The sequence below is a fragment of the Neolamprologus brichardi genome, chromosome 18 (assembly GCF_056152115.1).
Source record: "Neolamprologus brichardi isolate AB-2024 chromosome 18, ASM5615211v1, whole genome shotgun sequence".
NCBI lineage: Eukaryota > Metazoa > Chordata > Actinopteri > Cichliformes > Cichlidae > Neolamprologus > Neolamprologus brichardi.
In genome coordinates this window covers 17,110,342-17,131,464 of record NC_142121.1, presented here as the reverse complement: position 1 = coordinate 17,131,464, position 21,123 = coordinate 17,110,342, and the positions used below count along the sequence as shown (strand labels likewise).

At 39.3% G+C, this 21,123-nt stretch overlaps 1 protein-coding gene across 6 annotated transcripts in view; it reads right to left on the bottom strand.

Annotated features, from left to right (window-relative positions):
* The window catches only part of pde1cb (phosphodiesterase 1C, calmodulin-dependent b), a 105,730-nt gene that overhangs the window by 51,546 nt on the left and 33,061 nt on the right, over positions 1 to 21,123 (bottom strand). The window contains exons 1-3 of one of the 6 annotated variants that reach the window (XM_006792166.2): positions 13,768 to 14,377; positions 13,379 to 13,481; positions 5,631 to 5,657 (exon numbers count right to left, since the gene is read on the bottom strand). The exons of 3 other annotated variants lie outside the window; for them this stretch is intronic. In XM_006792166.2, the coding sequence (XP_006792229.1) occupies positions 5,631 to 5,657; positions 13,379 to 13,479 (128 nt within the window). In that variant the 5' untranslated portion in view covers positions 13,480 to 13,481; positions 13,768 to 14,377. Of the gene's footprint in view, positions 1 to 5,630; positions 5,658 to 13,378; positions 14,378 to 21,123 lie in introns of those variants that run through there. 2 more of the 6 variants (XM_035908347.2, XM_035908344.2) reach the window with 2 other exon arrangements.

Here is a 21,123-nt window from a genome sequence, read left to right as displayed (position 1 = left end):
CCAAAAACTGTTGAGTTATGCTTCAAAACAGGACAAAGAGCCCAATATTTACTTGGCTCTTGAGCTTCTCTGATCCCAGTCCAAATCAGCATCAGGACAATGTTCCAGAAATGGCACAATCTACTGAGTCCCACCCTGCAACCCTTTAGGACCCAAATGATCTAATGCCAGCATCCCAGCGCCAACAACAAATACCCCAGGAGGTCCAGTATCCATGTTCTGATGAGACCATATTAAAAGAAAAGTCAGGCAGGTGGATTAATATTGCTGTACAAGTAGATATACAGAATGAAGACTGATAACAAATCTTAGTGCAGTGAATCTTCAACATGGTCAAGTGTATACTGATTTAAAAAAAAATACAATCATAGTTTAAAACTGTATAAGGCCTCCAAAAATTCTCCTGAATTTTCCTAAAGACATGTCCCAGTTTTTTCCCTAATATTATTCATTTTTTTTTTTTTATTTTCTGTCAGTCATATTGTCGCCTGTAATCTGTATTGTCTGTTCAAAAACTTTGAGTTTATGTAGACAGAGGTGCCTTGAACTGTTGCTGAGGTTCGGTAGTACGAAATGTGGTTATTACTTGGCATTTAAATTTCAGCTATCAATGAGCGATCAGATAGTATTAGAAGGGTTTTTCTAAGTAATAGCAAGAAAGGGAAAATTAAATGGTTTTGTTAGAAATTTGATGCAGATCTGCAAATGCAAGCAAGTGGAGCTTAAATTTGATTTGATACTTTTTTTAGTGAATCACAACTACAGTATGAGAAGAAAATGAAATTTGGATTATAGGTAATTAAAACACAAAATAAAGACAATACAAACAAGATGTCTTTATATATATATCCCTGAAAATCTGTGCTACACAAACTGGCATTCATAAAATATACATAGACAGGGTGTCTGATATTTACGCCAGAGAGGAAACGACTGGCTTGTGCTGAAAAAGTGCAAGACAGTTTTGCCACAGAGAACAAGATGTAAGGCCTTGGACAGTTTTAAAGGCTGTGATCTGGACCAAAACACTAACCACGAGAAGGCTAAATGAGAAAAAAAAAAACCCAAAAAAACCCTTGTATAAACACACACGCGCGCAAGCACACACATACACACACAGTTACTTACAAAGACCATGTAAGGCTGGAGGCCTGTCTGGATCAGATGGCAAAACACTTAAAAGCTAAACTACAAGCAGTGACCACTGTAGCATATTTACAGGCTTAAGTAAAAGCATGTTTAATTCAGAGTAGCATTCAGGCGCTTGTCATAAAATACAAAGAGACACTCAAGTCCTCTACTTGTAGCTTTTGGCGGTTGATGAATAATCACTGTAAGTGGTAGCGTTCAGATGATCAATGCCTTTTTGGTAAACATAAGAGAAAGTGCTCTTTTCCTCCTAGTGGCTCCAATCAATCTGGTTTCTGACACATTCAGAGGGATTAGTCAAAGAAGTAACAGATTTCAAACAAACCATTCACTAAACCTCATCCACTGGCGGATTTAGTGAATGGTCAGTAACAGGATTGTAAGGTCTTAGTGTGTATCTGGCACTCACTGAAATATTCAGTGCTTCTTTTTTCAGTTTCAGGCTGCAAACTGAGGGCAGTCAATTTACCATGTATACAGTGCTTAATAAATTTATAAGGCCACCACCCAATGTAAGGTTTATGCCACAGTTTCCCTCAATCACTTCTTTAATGAAAATTATATGCCTAACATTAAAATATAATTATTTCTGTTATACATACATTATTAAACTTACTGTTTTACAAAATGCTTTTTCTTTTTTAAAGTAATGCTTATTATAAATTTTTGATTCATTTTTTGATTTAATTTTGATTTTAATTTCTCAAAAACATCCAGCGTGCCAGCCCAAACATGGCAATAAAAACATGAAATCAGTTTGTTATTTGCCGTATACGTAATTGTATACAAGTTTCTAAAAGACAGATTTCTAAAACCTTTTCTTGTTTTTATGCCACGTAGTCTAATACATTTCTAAGCATTACAAGTTAAAAGGGTTAGGGTTGAGGTTGGGGCTTAGGGGGTAAGATGCCATGATGTCACTATCTGTGACATAATCTGATCTTCACCGATGGGCTAAAAGAAATCCATGTGGTTTGACAACATCACAGTGACCCGGAGGAAGCCAAGCTGAATGAAATCAAATAAGGTTTCTGACCAGATAATGGATTAAGAGTGTTGTAAGGTTTGCAATGAAGCATAAATCTTACCTCTGTCTTTATAAACTAAGCATACAATGACAATAACAACAAAAAATGTTGTAGTCTATTAACTGTATTTATTGTAATCATCATTGTAAGGCCAGCTAACTGCTGAGGCTAAGTGCAAAACACACAACACGAAAAAGCTGTTTTTGTTATTCTAGCTTTTATATGTACTCTTAATAAAAGCCTTCTTTATTATTAATAAAACAGCAACAGTTAGCTTGTTTTAGTCTTAAATAACTTTGGATTTAAATTTGGATTATTGCTCCAAAAATTGCAAAATGAAACCTGCTATTGCCATCTTTGTAAATTGCAGATGTGCTGTGCTATGAATGGAAAGCTTGACAACCACAGCAACAGTAACTAAGTGGGAGGCGGGGCTTACCAACCTGCCAACTGCTGAAAGAGAAGAGCAGAACACAATAGAGATCATGTGATCAAAAATGATAACCTATACAGAAGTAGGCAAACTGTTTCCCTATTTCCAGCACCAACCCCAGATAAAACACACAATCATAGGCCTACACAGACTATTTTCTATTCTTTTTACAGCTTTACTTTCATCCCTCTTAACCTCCTTTCTATGTGCACATTCACACAAACATTCCTCTCCCTCGTCACTCCATGCCTCCCTCTGTGAGGAGGGCAGTCTCTGCTTCCATCTGTGTGTATAAGGGGTTGTCCTGGTGTGTCAGTAATAACAATTTCCCAGTGTTCCTCTCTGCCAATTAGCCCGGCCGTAATTACACAGACACATATGGAGCTGTCAATCACCCGGCTCCTCCACACAGAAACTCACCCACCCAGCGAAGAGAGCGAGAATGATAGAGAGACTGCGGCAGGGAGAGAGAAGGAGTTTCCAACAGCTAAGGCTATACCACTCTAAACGACCACACACTGTGCCAATAACATGAGCAGTATTTCTCTGACTGTGCAGCAATCCATCAGTTCCCAGGAAAGTGCCATGAAACAGGCTGCAACAAAAAAAAATGTTCTGAAATTCATTTTGTGGAGTGTTTACAATTTTCTTGTTTACTACTGATTGTGATTTGTGCAAATGGTGTAAACGTAGGTAGAAAAAGAAGCACTATATTCCATGAAAGAATACACTTTAGAGGTATGACTGAAATTATCTTAATGTTTGTTTGTTTTTAACTTTGTTTTTCCTATTTTTCAATAAAAAAAACCGAATGGGAAAGTTAGATACTTTTGTCTATACCGGCATACACACAGGAAGAGACTAGCAGCTATTTAGCCACCGGAGACTCTATGAAATGCCACTGTAGTGATGACAGTTAAAACAAAAAACAAGCAAGTGAAGCAAGTGATAAAAGCAAGTACCGAATGGAGCGAAAGATAACACTGGCTGACATATGATGCAACCAGAGCCTAGAACATTCCCCTAGTAACCAACCGTCCGTTTTAAAGAAGCAGGTGAAAAGCAGCTTGCTTTTTATGTGGACATTCAATTCAATTCAATTTTCAATTCAATTCAATTTTATTTATATAGCACCAAATCACAACAAAAGTCGCCTCAAGGCGCTTCATAGATACAGAGAAAAACCCAACAATCATATGACCCCCTATGAGCAAGCACTTTGGCGACAGTGGGAAGGAAAAACTCCCTTTTAACAGGAAGAAACCTCCGGCAGAACCAGGCTCAGGGAGGGGCGGCCATCTGCTGCGACCGGTTGGGGTGAGAGAAGGAAGATGGCTTAAGACATTGTTGGTTTTGGACACAATAATTTGCAGTTGAGAAATTGCCACATTTGTGACTTTTATAAGGTTTAAACTTAAATAAGCAAGCTGAAAATATTTGACAATGATGTTGTTGTGTTATGTAGGTCCTATACATAACATGTACACTTACCTGCCATCAACTGCTTGTAAGCACTAATATCTAATTGCCAACTCAATCATATAGACATGGTCTAGACAACCTGCTGTAGTTTACTAGAATGAGGAAGAAAGGCGATTTTAGTGACATAACATGACACGATTGCTGATGCAAGACAGGCTGGTCTGAGTATAACTGCTGATCTACTGGGATATTCTATTCCTATACAACCATCTCTAGGGTTAATAGATGGTCTGAAAAAGAGAAATCCAGTGAGTGGCAGTTCTCTGGGAGAAAATGACTTGTTGGTGCCAAAGTTGAGAGGGGAATGGTCGGAGTGCTTCAAACTGACAGGAATGCACAGTCTGTGCCATGAAGTATTAAGGTGGTTCTGAAGCCAAATGGAGTCCAACCTGGTGCTAGCGAGTTATAACTAAAAGGTATACGAAGAGAGGCCGGTGAGTGTGAATTAATATTAGAGCACAAAAAATTTTAAGAGAGCACAAATTTTAGTGATAATGCTGATTTTTGACACATATACTGTCGATGCTGAAAAAAATAATTTCTAGAAAAACTTCAATAAAATTATTTTTTCATTCAACAAGGTATATTGTTTATTTTGAGAAAAGACATTACTCTTTTATAAAGAATGTAGGAAGATTGTCTCAAACAATACATCAGGTACAAATTTCATTCACCACAAAAGAACCTTACCATTTGACTATGTGGCACATTTTTGAAGGTATGTATAAAGCCTTTTAGTTTTAGACCTTTTGGGTCACCAATCAATAAAACATGTCTGTTGCACCAAGAAAAAATAACCAGATACATAACTGAAAAAAAACGCATGACACCCATTTAATATTCAATGCAGTAACATCTGTAATAAATGACACTTAAACCTACATTACCCATTTATCTAGCGACATTAATTAATCCCCGCTTTCACTCTTGTAAATAAATGCATTCAAGTCTCACGTAATGCAGAGCCTGATTTCCCCTGAGCATCTCCAACAGAAGAAAACAAATGAAAGTTTAATAAAAATGAAGATAACATTGAGTTATCTGTCAGGCTTTCAAGTTGTGTGCGTGTTCTATGGTAAACTGTGTCGCCCTGATTTCTATCCATTCTACTCAGTCGACACTTGAATCAACCCAAGAGGGAAAGAGAGAGTGAAAGCAAGAGTATCTGTGAATGCCCGCAAGTGTGGCAAGGTGTGCTTTACTTGTTTAGGTACTATATGTGGCTCTCGGGATTTAAGGTGGTGAACAGGGGGATAATAATAACAATAATAATAAGATACTAATCATAATAATAATAATAACAACAACATTTATTTAAATTAGACATTCATAACAATACTGCAAAAGTGTTTTTGCACTGAAAGCAACAATGAATAATTAATAATAATAATATTAATAAAAAGTTATTTCCTAAGGTCCGGTGATGCAGATGGCAGGAAATGAAAAGAAGACAGGCAGAAAGTGGAGGGGGTAAAATATAAAGGAAAGATGGGTAGGCACAGGGCAGGAGGAGGTCCAGTCCCAGCAGCAAGTCTTACCTCTGGGATGTCTTCTTGTACTTGCGCCTGCCAGAGAAAGAACAAACACGAGGAGAATGAGGCTTCGGAAAGACAGGACGAAAAGACATCAGGGTCATGCAAAAACCAGCTGAACATTACACTATAAAGAATATACAAATGATTGCGAAATCGCTATCTTTCTTGTGCTGAAAATTCAATAAAAGATGCAGCCCTGTCATATGAACCAAGCACAATCTGATTTTTTTTTTAACAAAGGAAAGAACTACACATTTACACATTATAATGCTTATTTTAATGAATATGAAGTAAAACTGAGAATCCAAAATAATACAGATCAGTTATCAAATTAAAAGGAAAAATTTCCAGGGTCCAGGAACCCTATATTGAAGACATGACGTGGCTCCGTTATGCTTTACTGAGCATTTTGCTCAAATGGTAAGGCTCCACATTTCTCCTTAGAGGAAAAGGTCATGGCAACACAAAGTTGTTTTAAAGTGATCAGCTTTATCCTAGGAAGACATATTTCAGTCCTGACGGGAGTGTTTTCTTCCAGGATGGCAATGTCCCCATTTTGAGGGTACAATCATGTGCTATGGCCTTTGCATTTACCAGATCTTGACTGAGACTTTCGAGTGACATTGCTCTCCACTGCAATCATCAAAATGCCAAATAAGGAATGTGTTGCTCTCTCCAGTGGTGTTCCAGAGGCAGTTAATCGATACTAAGGTGTATTAAAAAGTCTTTAATGTGCATATGGTGGCCCAACAGCTTGCTAAAACAATTTATTTAATTTAGTTTTTTTTTCCTTTTCATTTATCACTGATCTGTATATAAACTTAATTGCAAATTGCATCATCAACTTCATGGCTTACTAGAATTGAGGCATATCAATAGTGTAAATGATCAAATCTCACAAATGCAAGCCTGCTCATGGCATTTATTGAGATGAAATGGGCAATTTAACACATGTTCAGTGGATCTAATTCCTAACACTTGACTGCCAACATAAAAAGCAGTACGATTAGAATAAAATAGTGACTCATTACAATAAGAAACTTTTTCACTGATACTGGATCAAATGGGTACATTATAACAGCTAGCTGTAAATAAGTGAAGAGCTTTAGAGTCTACTTTTTTGAGTCTACTGTTACAGTAAAGAGAAGTAAGAATGCAAATGCTTACAATCACTTATGCAGAAAAGGGATTTAAGAGTGTCATACCAATATGCAAAAAGGCACACACACATACACGGCATTCAAACTCCACTCGATCCCACCAACCTTACTTCTACACACACGTACAAACATTGGGAAACCTACACAGCTACATTAACACACCTATTGTACTATCACTTACGTTTGGCCCTAAAACACACCCACACCTCCATGAAGTGATAACAGCATGGCTCTAAAAGCTGAGGTCATACACACACTCACTCACACACACTTACAGCACTCATAACAGCAAACTGGGGGGAGGCATAAACTCACAACTGTTTGACTACAGACATCTATTTAAATTCTAGTCAGGCACAATTCACAGCACTTAGCTTGATTTGCTCCTCCGTTGCTTTCAGTATCAATCTTTTAGAGCTCAGTGCAAAACTGCAAGCTAAGGAAGTTAATCCCCGTAAAGAAATGTTGAGAGCTCCCTTGAAATTAGTGGGAAAGGAAGAATGAATAAATCATTTAGGGTTGATGAAGCAATTGAAATGAAAACAAAATGAAGTTCCACAGTTTAATCGGGTAAACAATACAAAGAAAGACTAAATAAATAGTTTTAGGGGAAATATATTAATGAGACCTTAAAGACAGATCAATACTACATTAAGTAACTACAGGGAAAGTCAGGAGGCAAAAGCAGAACTAATAATGCATTATTTCTTTTTTCTAATCTTAGGTCACAGGTTTTGCCCTTTTACCCTCTTTTGGTGCGTGGGTCTTCTAATTAATTCAAATTAGATGTGGACAAGAAGTGAGGATGGGTCAGAGAATTCTAGGAATTATCACAATTATAAAGGGCGATCGTGGCTCAAGAGTTGGGAGTTCGCCTTGTAATCGGAAGGTTGCCGGTTTGAGCCCCCGGCTCGGACAGTCTCGGTCGTTGTGTCCTTGGGCAAGACACTTCACCAAGACACCAGCTGGCCTACTGGTGTTGGCCAGAAGGGCCGATGGCGCGATATGGCAGCCTCACTTCTGTCAGTCTGCCCCAGGGCAGCTGTGGCTACAACTGTAGCTTGTCTCCACCAGTGTGTGAATGTGTGTGTGTGAATGGGTGGATGACTGGGTGTATAAAGCGCTTTGGGGTCCCTAGGGGGGACTAGTAAAAGCGAGGCCATTTATCATTTACCATATAAAGGTTAAACATTATAGTAAATGTAACCTTAAAATAAACTAAACATGATATTTCCACGGGGGTCAAGGGGGACGACTCGTCCATCACTGGCGGTGAAGTCACTAAGGCAGTTAAACTCCTTGTTGGCAGGGCCTCAGGGTGGATGTGGGTTGGTGGTTCCCATCTTTAAGAAGGGGGACCAGAGCATGTGCTCCTACTATAGGCGGAACACACTCGTCAGCCAACCTGAGAAAGTCTACGCCAGGGTGCAGGAAAGGAGAGTCCATCTGTTAGTCGAACATGAGGTACAGGAGGAACAATGCAGTTTTCGTCCCAGTCGTGGAACACTGAACCAGTTCTTTACCCTCTCGGGGGGTACTTGAGGGTGCATGGGAGTTTGCGAGTCTACATGTGTTTTGTGGACTTGGAGAAGGCATTTGATCGTGTCCCTAGAAATGTTCTGTGGGAGGCGCAGGAGTATGGGGTGTCTGGCCCATTGCTACGAGCCATTTGATCCTTATAGAACCATTGGAAGAGCTTGGTCTGCTTAGCTGGCAATAAGTGAGACTCATTCATGATGGGTGTCAGACTCCCCCAGGGCTGCCCTTTGTCACCAATTCTGTTCATAAAGTTTATGGACAGAATTTCTAGGTGTAGCCGAGTGGTGGAAGGCTTCAACTTGGGAAATCTCAGAATCCCATCTCTGCTTTGATGTGGTGGCAGATTATGTGGTTCTGTTTGCTTCATCAAGTGGTGTCCTCCAGCTCGCACTGGAACAGTTTGTAGTACCGGTGTTACTAACCCAAGTAGAGGACTTCTAAGGGTTACGAGTGGGTGGAGAGGGGAGTTGGAGACCAATTGACGGATTGGTGCTGCGGCTGCGGTGATGCGGATGCTGTACTGGTCCGTCGTGGTGAAGAGAGAGCCGAGCGTAAAAGTGAAGCATTCAATTTATCGGTCAATCTACATCCCTAACCACACCTATGGTCACAAGCTTCAGGCAGTGACCAAAAGAATTGGGATTGAGGATACAGAAATAGGTAAAAGAGCTTTCTTCGAAGGGTGGCTGGCCTCTCCCTTAGAGATAGGGTGAGAAGTTCAGCCATTTGGAAAAGGCTCAGAGTAGAGCTGCCGCATCAAAAGGAGCCAGTTGAGGTGTTTCAGGCATCTGACAAGGATGCCTCTTGGGGTTGGTGTTTTGGGAATGTCCCGCCGGGAAGACTCAGGAGTCGCTGGAGAGATTATATCTCTTGGCCATCCTGGGACTGCTTGGTTTTCCCTCTGACAAGCTGGAGGAGGTGGTCAGGGATAGGGAGTGCAGGGCTTCTCTGCTTAGGCTCCTGCCCCCGTATAAGCAGAAGAAAGTGCATGGAGGGATAGATATTTACACTGAATGTGGTCCTATATAAGATAGAGATTCAATCGGAATGCTCAAATCAGAATTCATGACACTTTTACCTCATTGTCTGGCCTGTACACCTTGCCAAAAGAGTTATATGGCGAGGTGCTGATATGTAAACCTCCTGAGACTCTCTGCCCTCATATGGAGGCATTACATTTTGGTTCTTTTTATCCATATACTTAATTTGTATCATTTGTGTTTTCTTAAACAATGGTGACTTTATTGTGCTGTTCTTTAAAATAAAGCCTTGTCCTCATATGAAAATATACTTTTTAAAAAAAAAAAAGAAATATCTTCTGTTTTTCTGTTACTATATCATTAGTTATAAAGTATTTTATAGTTTATAGTTTATTTTATACTTTATAGTTTATTTGCAGATTTTTTAGTTAATACAGTATAGGTCCACACAATTATTTGTCGTGATATTACCATATACCATATATATCTTATGCACATAATTTTTGTCTATGATTATATATTGTTATTCATTTAGTTAGTCTACGTATTAGCCTTTCTTATATCATCATAAGAAATGGATAAGAATGAATATCATGTTTTATAGCAGGCGCCGAGCTAGAGCTGAGGAAGTTCTGGTAAATATTGCAATGTTTTTGGACAGATTTAATCATTTGTGGTTACCAAAAAGTTTTGAAGTGATATTTCATTTCATTTTGCACAAAAAATACATTTTCTATTTATTTACTTACATTAACATACATACAACCGGAGCTCTGCAATTTTAATTAATATAAAGACTTGTTTTATTTGGTCGCCTGCCAGTGGCATCACATCTTTCTCAAACCCTGTAGTCCGTAAACCTCCCAAGGAAGCACAGTAAATACCGGATGATTAGGCTTACAATAAAGTTATAACATTACAGTAATATTAGCTCTTCTCAATTACTTTGACAGAAGATAACAGCACTAGGCAATCCCACAACTGAATCCAACACATGGGATGATAAATATTTGCTCTAATCATTTAAGTACTAATCGTCTCACTAATCATTTTACAATCTGTTAAGTATTTTTAACTATAACAAGCAAAATACACAGCTCAAAATAATTCAAGGAACACTTGATCATCACAGTTTAACACTTAGTCACTTCAACTTCACAGATATCAGTATTTCTAGTAACCAAGCTTAAACCATTGTGAATCAATTTCACTTGCTTTGGTGCAAACCCAAGTGTCTGGAAAGGCATCAACAAGACAACCCAAAAACTAGGGATGGTTTTTCAGGTAATGATCAAAGATTATTGCTCTGCTTTTTTTCTTGTTTTTGTTTTGGGTGGGTGTCCTTGTCACTACTAGTAGCACGAGATAATGCCTGCATCCCATTCAAATTGTACAGGTCCAGCAAACCTTCTTGCAAGCCATTGAAAAAAGCACTAATTGTGATTTACTGAAGGAGAGCTGGACAGGGCTTAGAAGTGCATCGACCCAGCACCAGGGCTGGTATTGGTGACTTTGTATAACAGGAGGAGCACTGCCCTTTCTCAAGTGGGCTACTCATGTGCACATTTCTGACGGGCTGTGATCAGAGGTCCAACTGAAGCAGTCAGTTTCTCACCATCTTTTTAGAAACATAAGAGCTAGTGCCTTCAGGTCATTTTGAAGGGCTCTTTCAGGAGACCTCCTTAACCTCTTTGCACAAACTAGCAGATACACATTTTTTAATAGCCCATCTCCTGGTGCCTCCTCAACACTTTTGAGACTCCGCTGAGAGACAAAGTAAACTTTCAGGACAACACCAACATGACAGCACATATGGATGTGATATCCTGGAGAAGTAAGACTACTGACAACTTATGCATTTTGAATGAGTTCCAGGTACTGTGTGTGCTACCAGTAGTGACAGATACTAGCAAAAACAAAAACTAGAGAAAAATCAGTCAGAAAGGAAGATGAAGAGAAAGCAATGATCTGTGGACAGCACCTGCAAAACCATTTTAGGGGCGTATTCAGTGCACTCCAGTGTGCTCCAGTGCACTTCAGGTAAAGTGCACATTTTCTTACATGTACTTGGGGTCTATGTTACTGTTTATGACTGTTATTGGATTGCTATGATTATAATAATTTATTTTAGTTAGAGCCTTATAGATCAGATGTGGCAGTCAGCCACCTTGATTCTTGGGACTTCCTTACACTGCCCTCTCCTCAAGCAAGCACTTTTTTATGAACTGTTTACCCACTAATTAAATAATTAATTTCTATTAATCAGTGGGAGACAGATCAGGTCTGCCTAAGTAAGCTAATTTATTAACACAAATACACTGGAATCGACTCACTGATATATTACATATAAAAACAAGGGCCATCTGTTACAGGCTGGTGACCACGGTGTACTCCTCATCATTGAAGACTGAGCATAGAGCTAACTGTCCAAAACATATGCTCTGTCAATCCACACATGTTTGGTACACTCTGTGGAGTACACTGTGCCAGAAACTGTGCTGTGTCAACCAGCAAACTCACATACAAATCACACAGCTGACAAACAAATCTAGGGTAAGCTAGCAGCACCTATAGTAAATATCCCCAAGTGGACTCAAACATGTCCACAATCTATATCACCCACTCGAACACATGCACAGTCATTCTTTCGCAGTCACAAACACCTCAATGCTGCAACATGTTATCTAATCCCTATTAAGCACAGAAAATATACTCTGCAAGTTTATGTTGTGAGTCTGTGTCAACATCTGTGGGTGCTGCCTGTCAGTTGGGGGCTCACTCTTTTTAGACAGAGGCTTTTTGTGAGATTAAAGGCTAATGTGATCTCTGACACACTACAGGAGTCCTCAGAGCACCCAGCCAACTGCTGTGTAGCCCTTTAAAAAAGAAAAAGAAAAAGAAGGAAGGGGGGAAAAAAGGCTTGAGCTCCCGTTACATTCATCTGACTCACTATCCATCAATTATCCAAAAAGACAGATGGTTTTGACGGTGTGCAAATTGAAGAGACAATGAAGTCATCCAAGGAAACTAAATGTGGCAGAGGATGGTGGTGGAACATCAAGCTTTTAACACTGGAGAGATAAACAATGCATAATCACGGAGCTATATAATTAAATACTGGCAAATAAAAAATAACAAAAATATTTGGTATTAGAGTTACAGGAATTCTAACTGCTGCCTTTATGTGTAGGAGGGAAATGTATTTCATTGAGACCTTGAGCAGCAGCATTAAAGATATCCTTCATAGCCCAACCCTCCTAGCAACAGTGCTGTCTCCTCCCCCTGCTGAGTAGGAATGATGTGAACTGAAAATGGATAAAAGAACATTTCACACTTCAACTTACATATAAAGTGCTTTCCTCTCAGGGAGAAAGGTCATAGAGGTGTTGATTGGTGGTGAATGTGACAAAGTAAGTAAGAATCTTTAATGAAACCAGGAGAAATAAGAGATGAGACGTTTAAAAGGTTTGTGAAATGTTAAACGAAAAAAAGAATGAACCCCATGACACACCTCAGTATCTGAAAAATACACTCTTTTAGCCACTGAAGTTTAAATGTACAGACATGCTGCACAAGTCTGCATGGGCAGCAGGTGTTTATTGCACATCTGATGAGACAGTGAAAACATAATGAAAAGTTAAGGCGAGTAAAGATTTTCTTGCACAAGAGTGAGCAACACTCGAGCTCCGATGTTCTTCTTCCTTCCTGTTCAGTTAGGCAAACAAACCATTTGGAAATGTATGGTTATGTTTGGCCTGAGTAATTACATACACACACTCCCTCTGTTTTTCTTTCTATTTTACATTTTCACTCTGGGTTCTGTCTCCCATAAAATGACATACACACAACACAACTGAAACTAAGAAATGAGTGTGATGGTCACACTTTTATAATAACAACCATAATAAAGGCGACAGAAACTGCGCCTCTTTTTTTGTCAAAATGTATGAATAATTCACACGATTGCAGATCAACTCACTTCTAAACATCAAATGCCTCATTCAAACACGCTGAAGCATGCACAGTGCTGCTTCACACACTTGTTGAAAAGAATAAAAGTGGATATACTCACAATCCCCGGAGCCGGAGCCAAATCTTCTCTATCTGTTCTGGCTGGAGGTACTTCAGGGCCGTGCTTTCAAACTCCTCAATCTCTTTGGTGGGAGACTCCATGTCTGACGGAGTTACAGATTTGCCAGCAACAGATCAAAAAAAAGTTTAATCCCTGTCAAATGTGAACAGTGAGGAAGGTGCAACGCAAAGAAGAGAAGTGCTGCGATGTGTTGGAACCCGGGATGTGACCGAGGTTTCCTCTCTTACAGTAGTTCCCACAGCTGCGACAAACCGGCTGCCATCCCTCCTGTTTCTCTCTTTTCCTTCTAGTTATGTGATAGAGAGTGTGTGACTGAAACTAAATAACACTCAAGCAGCTGTGGTAGTCATGAAGCAGTCCAACTGTACCTCTTTCCTCTCTCCCTCTCTTTCTCTGTTACTCATTCACTTCTCTGTCGTGTCAGCGCAGGGGTCCTGGAGCCGTGCCATGCTCTCCCAGCAACAACGGGATGCAGACGGCAGGGCAGCGCAATCCGGGATTAACACTCACTGCCGAGCCCTCCGCACATGAGGGAGGGAGGGGAAAAGAGCACCAGTCAAAGAGAGGGAGGAGTCTGGCTGATAATGAGAAACCATGTTCTGTTTCATCTACTGGAAAACTGGAGGGAATGAGGAAGAAAAATGAGTGGGGACAGACATGAGGAAAAGGAAAAAAGCCTTTAGGAAAAGATGAAAGCGCAAGTGCAGTGAATTCCTGTGTAGAATTTGCTGTTTTAAAAAAAGAAAAATACTTGCAAGAGGACATTTTCTTTTGAAATGTCAAAACAGTGACACAGCATTATCTTTTTTTAAGGATCTAATTTACAAATGCAGTCGCTCAACATTTAACTCATTCACTAAAAATGTGGCAGCTTTATGACAGCTGAAATGTAGATAATGCATGTTCAGTGCAACATATTAGATGCCATGCCAAGAGGGATTAAATAGCATGCAGAGAGTGTGCTGACACTGATTTGACAGAGATTACTTTGATCCATCGAGCACATTCAGGACCGTCCCACATTCAGCCCCCTAAAAATGGAGCAATTTAAAACATGGAATATTATTCCCTTTGTTTATTTTCCTTGCTTTCTCTAACAAAACACCGCAGTGCTCTCTGCTAAGCCCTTGTGGGCAGAAATGTCAGCCAAGCCAGCAATAAGTATAATACTGTCACAACTTTATACCCATCGTTCTACACAGACTTGTGCACATATAGTGTGGTATCCTCGTATAAAATAAAAAGCTTTGTCTGTAATTACCTACAAAGTAGTAAGTCCTCAGTGATGGATAGTCTATTTTAAACCTGCATCGTGCATGGTGCATTGTGTGCTGGAAATATATTCTACACAAGCATACTAAACTTTTTGTGCTTGCTTAACAACTAGTGAAGCATATTAGTTATTTTCTTAGGTTTCGTTTATTTATCCTTTTCCAAGTCCAACTGGAAGATTGCTAGGATGACTCACCCCCCTTACCTGCTCCCCTGATCCCCTTACCATACTCTAAGGTCTTTCAATTACTTGATGCAGGATGTAGGGATAATGCCAGGGCGCCACCTCAAAGGGGCTCTTTCTTTCATCTGGTGAGATGCATCCTCCATGAGGACAGAAAAGAGGTTTGCCTGAGTGCCACAAACCTGCTGATGTCCTCTTCAAAGGTGCGTTTATGCATCTGTTTTTTCTTTCCTTTCAGTTTCTTTCCTTTCCTGGCTGCCTTTCTTCACACCATTCTTTGTAACAATTTTTCTACCTGTCGGTGAGGGTATGCTGCCCCCAGGAGATATCAAGCCACATCCAGAGATGGCAGGTTAACCTGAGCAGAAACTACAATGACAACTTCACTAGTGACTGCTTCTGGTTCAAAGATTTGCACCCCAGGGATCGTATGCACCGTGTAGGCTGTATGTGCGGTGTCATACTGCACCGGGAACACAAAGATTCCATCAAAAACTATGATTTCAAGGAGCTGGCCAATTTAAACTGTGCAGCAGTCACTGCACCCAAGAATCAAGTGTGTTGCAGAGAAGGTAAATAAATCTGTGATTCTTGGTGAGAAGCTTGTGAAAATCAGAAAATGTGTGGGCCCTTGCTAAGGGTCAAATTTCCATTTAAAACACACTCAGTAGAACAATTTTGACAATTGTGGACAATTTGGGTAAGAATTACAGCTATCATTACTATTATTATAGCATTCCATGATAGCTGTACATGGAAACTGCTGGAAATATTGTACTGATAGCAATCAAACCATGGTTAAGGTGTTTGAACATTCAACCCCCTACACCTTTTCAACAATGCAATAAAATCTCAGAATCAACATCCACACAGTCATTTGGCAAATTAGTCTCCTGTAACTACTCTCAGTTTTATACGTAAAAAAGTCCAACAATATGAATACGATTTCCAGCCTTTCAGGGTACCTTGAAATGTGGCTGTTCAGAGCTGCTATAACACTTTCTCCTTCAGACACGGTTAGATGCCATATCGTACAAACTAATTCATGTCAAGAGTGCCCACAATTTGATGGATAGGCTGCCTACAACATTTGTTTAAGGTTAGACATACGGCAGACCCAAACCTGACCTTAGAACATAAACGACAGACTGTTTCAAGCACTCGCAATAAATGTAGGCATGGGAAGTAAACAAGAAAGCATTGAATCATCTTTAATTATCTCCGAGAGATGTTTATAACAATAAACCCCCCTTTGGCATAAACTATCTTTGGATCGCTCAGTCACATTTAATTACCTGACAACTCGTTGTAGCTTTGGTTAATTATTGACAAATTATTTTACCGTTACCAGAGGTTTAAGGAGAAAATATTTATAGCAACTCACACTGACTAGAAAAACAGTGCTCAGTGATTTATGAAATGCTATGATAAAGAATGCAGCCTGGTTAAGCAGCCTCCAGCCTTTGCACCAAAAGAATCTCAGACAACACTTTAATTACATTGCCACCTGATGAATGAAACACCTTCCAGCAAAAAAGCAGTGTAGTAATGTGCCGTGTTTGTGCCACTGAATTGCAGGAGAACGCGATACAACAACGATGAGTATGTGATAAAGTATTAGGAATTCTTTTGCTTGCTGCTGAGTCATCCTCTGTGCCACTGTTGCCAGTGAATTTGACTATAAAATTGAGAGTATTTAACAGGGTGAGCAAAGATGCACAAACACACATAACAAGCTAAATGTGTCGAGTGTAACAGGGTAAAACAAATACAATGAACCAACAAAAGCAAAAAAGCGATTATGGTCCTTCACATAATGAAACTAAATACTGAAAGTCCCTGATAATTACAATTACAAAAGCTGTTCGCCAAAAAAAGGAATTCCAATTAATCCTGTTTTTAAAAAATGAATTATTTGCAAGGATCTGCTGAATATTACACTCTGCTACAGCTTCCTTGTCACAGTGCTTGAGTCTTCTTAAAGCTCACACATCGAAATCAAGACATTAACAGCTCTGGCCATTTGGCGGTACATGAAAAATTCAAATCTCATTTAAATTTCTGGGCAAGTCGATAAGGATATCTATGCATCAAAATAGCAGGCGCCTTTGCAGTAATGACCACGTTTTAGTAGAGATCATGAATCACAAAATATGATTACGCATCACTGCTTCATTTCTGGTTTTGTATTAGAAGTACTGTAGATACAGAGATGGGTGGGAGAAATCGAGGGCACCCAGCTGTAAAGCTGTATTTATTTGCAAAATGATGGGGGTTGAGAATTACTTCAGACAAGAAATTTGCTATTTCTCCATCCCCACGACTGATTCAGATAAGTCAGAGGTGATGGAACATCTGAAGAGAAACCCAGGGTTAAGGATTAATGTGGTCAAGCTCGCATAATGTAAAAGCAGTTTACACAAAGACAGGCCTTCACTTCCGTATGTATGGTTGAAAAAGTCCAGCTCACTACGGCAGCTTAATCTGGGGTTTTTTGTGCCCCTCTAAAGGATCTAACTGGGGCAAAAAACTTATTCTGTCGCGTCATTCTATTCACTCTTTGGGCATTTTTTGTACAGATATTCATGGTCCCAGAGGATGACTCTTGAATCTCTCTCTCTTGATACTCTGCATAACAATAGCTTCAGTGGTAAATTGCATAATAGTAATTAACATTTTTTGTTACCAGTGTTGGGAAGTGTTACTTTTAAAATGTATTCCATTACAGAATACAGAATACATGCCCCGAAATGTATTCTGTAACGTATTCCGTTACGTTACTCAATGACAGTAACATATTCTGAATACTTTGGATTACTTAATATATTATCATGCTGTTTACAACTACAACTGTTGTAAACAACAGCTCCGAACCGTAGTAAAGGGACCTCTGGCTAATACGGTGGGTTCTGTGTCGGGCTCGTAGCCGAAAAATAGCTTTACTTTGTTGTCTGGGTCGACTTTGCTTGCCAGAGACAGAGAGAGGCGTTGAACGGCTGCTCCAAAGGAACTTATTGTTTTTGGAGGAAAACATGAACACGGTGTACAGTTGAGTCTTAATAGCTTACTTACAACTTGGCGTGTCAGGCACTCTTCTTGGCTGCAGTGGTTATTATTATATTTACATGCTTCCAGCTCCCGTTTTTGCTCATGACAGCTCGTACTTTTCCTTTTTCTCCCTCCCTCGCTCACAGACACAAGACGTGTATGGCAGTCCATTCTCCCTGCAGCACGGACTACACTGCCTATGATGCTACATTCTTTAGAGCTATACCTGTAGCATTCTGCCTATTAGCTTAGCACAACAACAACAAAAAGGCCTCTCTCACCCAGGAAACACGCAGAGAGAGCGGCACTCTGTAACCATGGCAACCGTAACGCTGCCGCCTGGAACAACAGAACGTAGCTGTCAAACAAAACCCAAACAGTCCTGACCCGCGACAATATGAAAGTACCGCTGTGTAATCCATTTATTTCAACAAAGTAACTGTATTCTAAATACCACCTTTTTAAACGGTAACTATAACGGAATACAGTTACTCATATTTTGTATTTTAAATACGTAACGGCGGTACATGTATTCCGTTACTCCCCAACACTGTTTGTTACACATACATATTATTTAAGGTGTTTACAAGAGGATTTGAAAGTGTCTGGAAACTTCTATTTTAAAAATGTCACATCTGAAATTCTGTTACGTTGACTTGCTAAATTCTCAGCTTGTCCTCAGTAGCCCTTGTTTAAATCTTTAACTTGCCATCCACACTGAACAAACAGAGAACAGGAGGTTGTGTAAGCTCATTAGTTGTAGATAACTATGGTAACAGGAGGGGTTAACAGGACATTAATCTGTTTGAGAGACAACTACAAACTAAATACAGACTGTTTAACCTCTCAGAGAGCTAAATGTAGCTTACAAGTGCAGATCCCTCCAGACTTGTACTAAAAATAGTACTGACTATTTTTAGGTAATTTCAGTCATTTTCAAAAACACAAAAGTATTACTTAAACTCATTCAATTTAAACATGTTTTGCTTATTGCTACTCCACTACTTAACAGTGGGATGTTCAGGCTCTGGGGAGGCCAGTCCGTGACTGACAGTGCTCCTGACAGTGTATGCTTTTAGTGCATTGGCAGCTATAGCCAATTAGATATACCTCCCTCCTAACCTCATTTTTGGTGCAAAAATACAATTTTGTGCCTGTCAATCTGTGTCATCCATCTATATGTTGTTTGTTTGCATTTTTCACAGATTCAATTAAAGAAATTAGGACAAAATATGTTTTTCTGAGAGGCTGCTCATAAGAAAGTGGCTAGAGATCTACCACAACCAGAACACTGGTTCATACCTCGGTTTAGGTGACTTTTTAATGCTTGACTGATTCATAGATCAACATTAAGTGATCTAACAAACCAATATATTCTAAAAAATGGTGAAGTGCAAAGACTGGACTGAAAATAAATTAAACAGCAGAAAAATGTCCAAAAAAAACTTTGAAGAATCCTGGATTCTGGCTCCTTTGAAGCAAAATATAGAGAAATGTGGGACTTTTGCACAACACTGTAATTTTATGAATGTCAGTCTTTAAAAATTATTATCTCTTATTTATTATGTACCATGAAATGTCTCTGAAACAATTCTATTAATTTTTTTTTCTAGTTGTCATGTAAAGCATTTTGGTATTTATCTAAAAATTAAAATAGCTTCCATAAACCTCAAGCAGTGAGAGAAAACTTATGGTGGATAATATTATTGTCAGACAGGGGTAAAATGATGGTTACTATATAATAAAATCCAAATTAATGCTTTAAAAATTAATTTAAATTAAAGTTTTAAAGTTTTTATGAGGGCAGGCAATCTTGTCGATATGTGTGGTTCTTTTTCCCCCCATTACACCTCTGTTGTTATGCCTCTAATATTCCCTTAAAAAGTCTATGATAGACGGTGATTTACTGCACAGGGTTAAAGCAAAGGAAATGTTGCACTTATTGTAAATAACAGCTTAAAGTGACAAATGCTGCAGGAAATTTATGCTACATGGACAAAATACTTCACTGGCCCCTTTAGTGCCTTCCAGTCTGTAAAGGCTCTGATCCTATTAATACATTAATCCAGCAAGAATATTGATGTAAAGCAGTGGCAGAGCCTAAAGAGAGGAGTACTCATGTAATGGGTGATTATAATGCACAGTGTATTTAAAAGCTGTTATGCGGGCAGAGAGAAGACACTATCACTGAGTGAGGTTAAAGGGAATGAGCTAAGGGAATGGGCAGAACCATAGAAATCGTCTCTGGGGAATTTTTAGTCTACTTCCAAATGTCAATTTATTTAATTACTACAGTGGATGGCAATGCAGACACACATTTTTACCCTTATTGTGCAAAAGCAAATAATTAAAAAACTTGGTTAACTTTATTTTGGGGATTTATACACCTATTTCGTCCTAAAGTAAAATGCAGTATCTTTCTATCCCATTAACATTTAAATTTTCTAAAAATAATACATTATGACTAGTTCCTGCAAGTCACCCTAATGCATCTACTGATCTATATCTAAGAAGAAAGAAAACGGCTGTAGACAGTAAAGATTCAGACTTTGGACGACGCTGCGTTCTGCATATTTTAAAGTTTGACTTTTCTCCCTGCTACACATAAAACTATACTCCATATAGCTGTATAATATCCAGAAATATGTGCTACGCAGCAGTGACTTTGCCCAGCAGAGCCTCATTAACCCGCTAGTAAGGCTAGTGATGGAGCTTGTTGCTGCGGGGAGGATGTCAGCGGGGGGCTGCGAATCTGCGGCTGCAGCCAGTGGAAGGGTCAGCCTCAGAAACTGTTGGATGGCACGATGAAGACAGCCACCTTAATCAGCTGTGCAATGTTCACAGCAGCGAACAGCATCCAATTAAGCAGTAGCCAAATCCCACTGAGGACCTCAGAAGAGTGTCTGTTCAGGTTTTGGCTGCATGTGTACATTTATTGAATGTTTGTCTGTGCTGATTCTGTTTTTCTCATCATTTGGAAGCATCTAGCCACCCTTGTAATCGTTTTCACTACCCTCTATTTATCATTTTTTTCTGCTGTTTTTGAAAGCGCCTTCATTTGGTGAAACATAGACTTGACATGAATTTTTAGTGCATTCCTATCAGTCACTACCTATCCATAAGGACTGTCAAAAAAGGGGGTTCAGAAAAAAAAAGAGCACAGTTATAAATCTAGCACTAAATCTCAAAGGACCATAAGATATAATGGAAATTAGTTTCT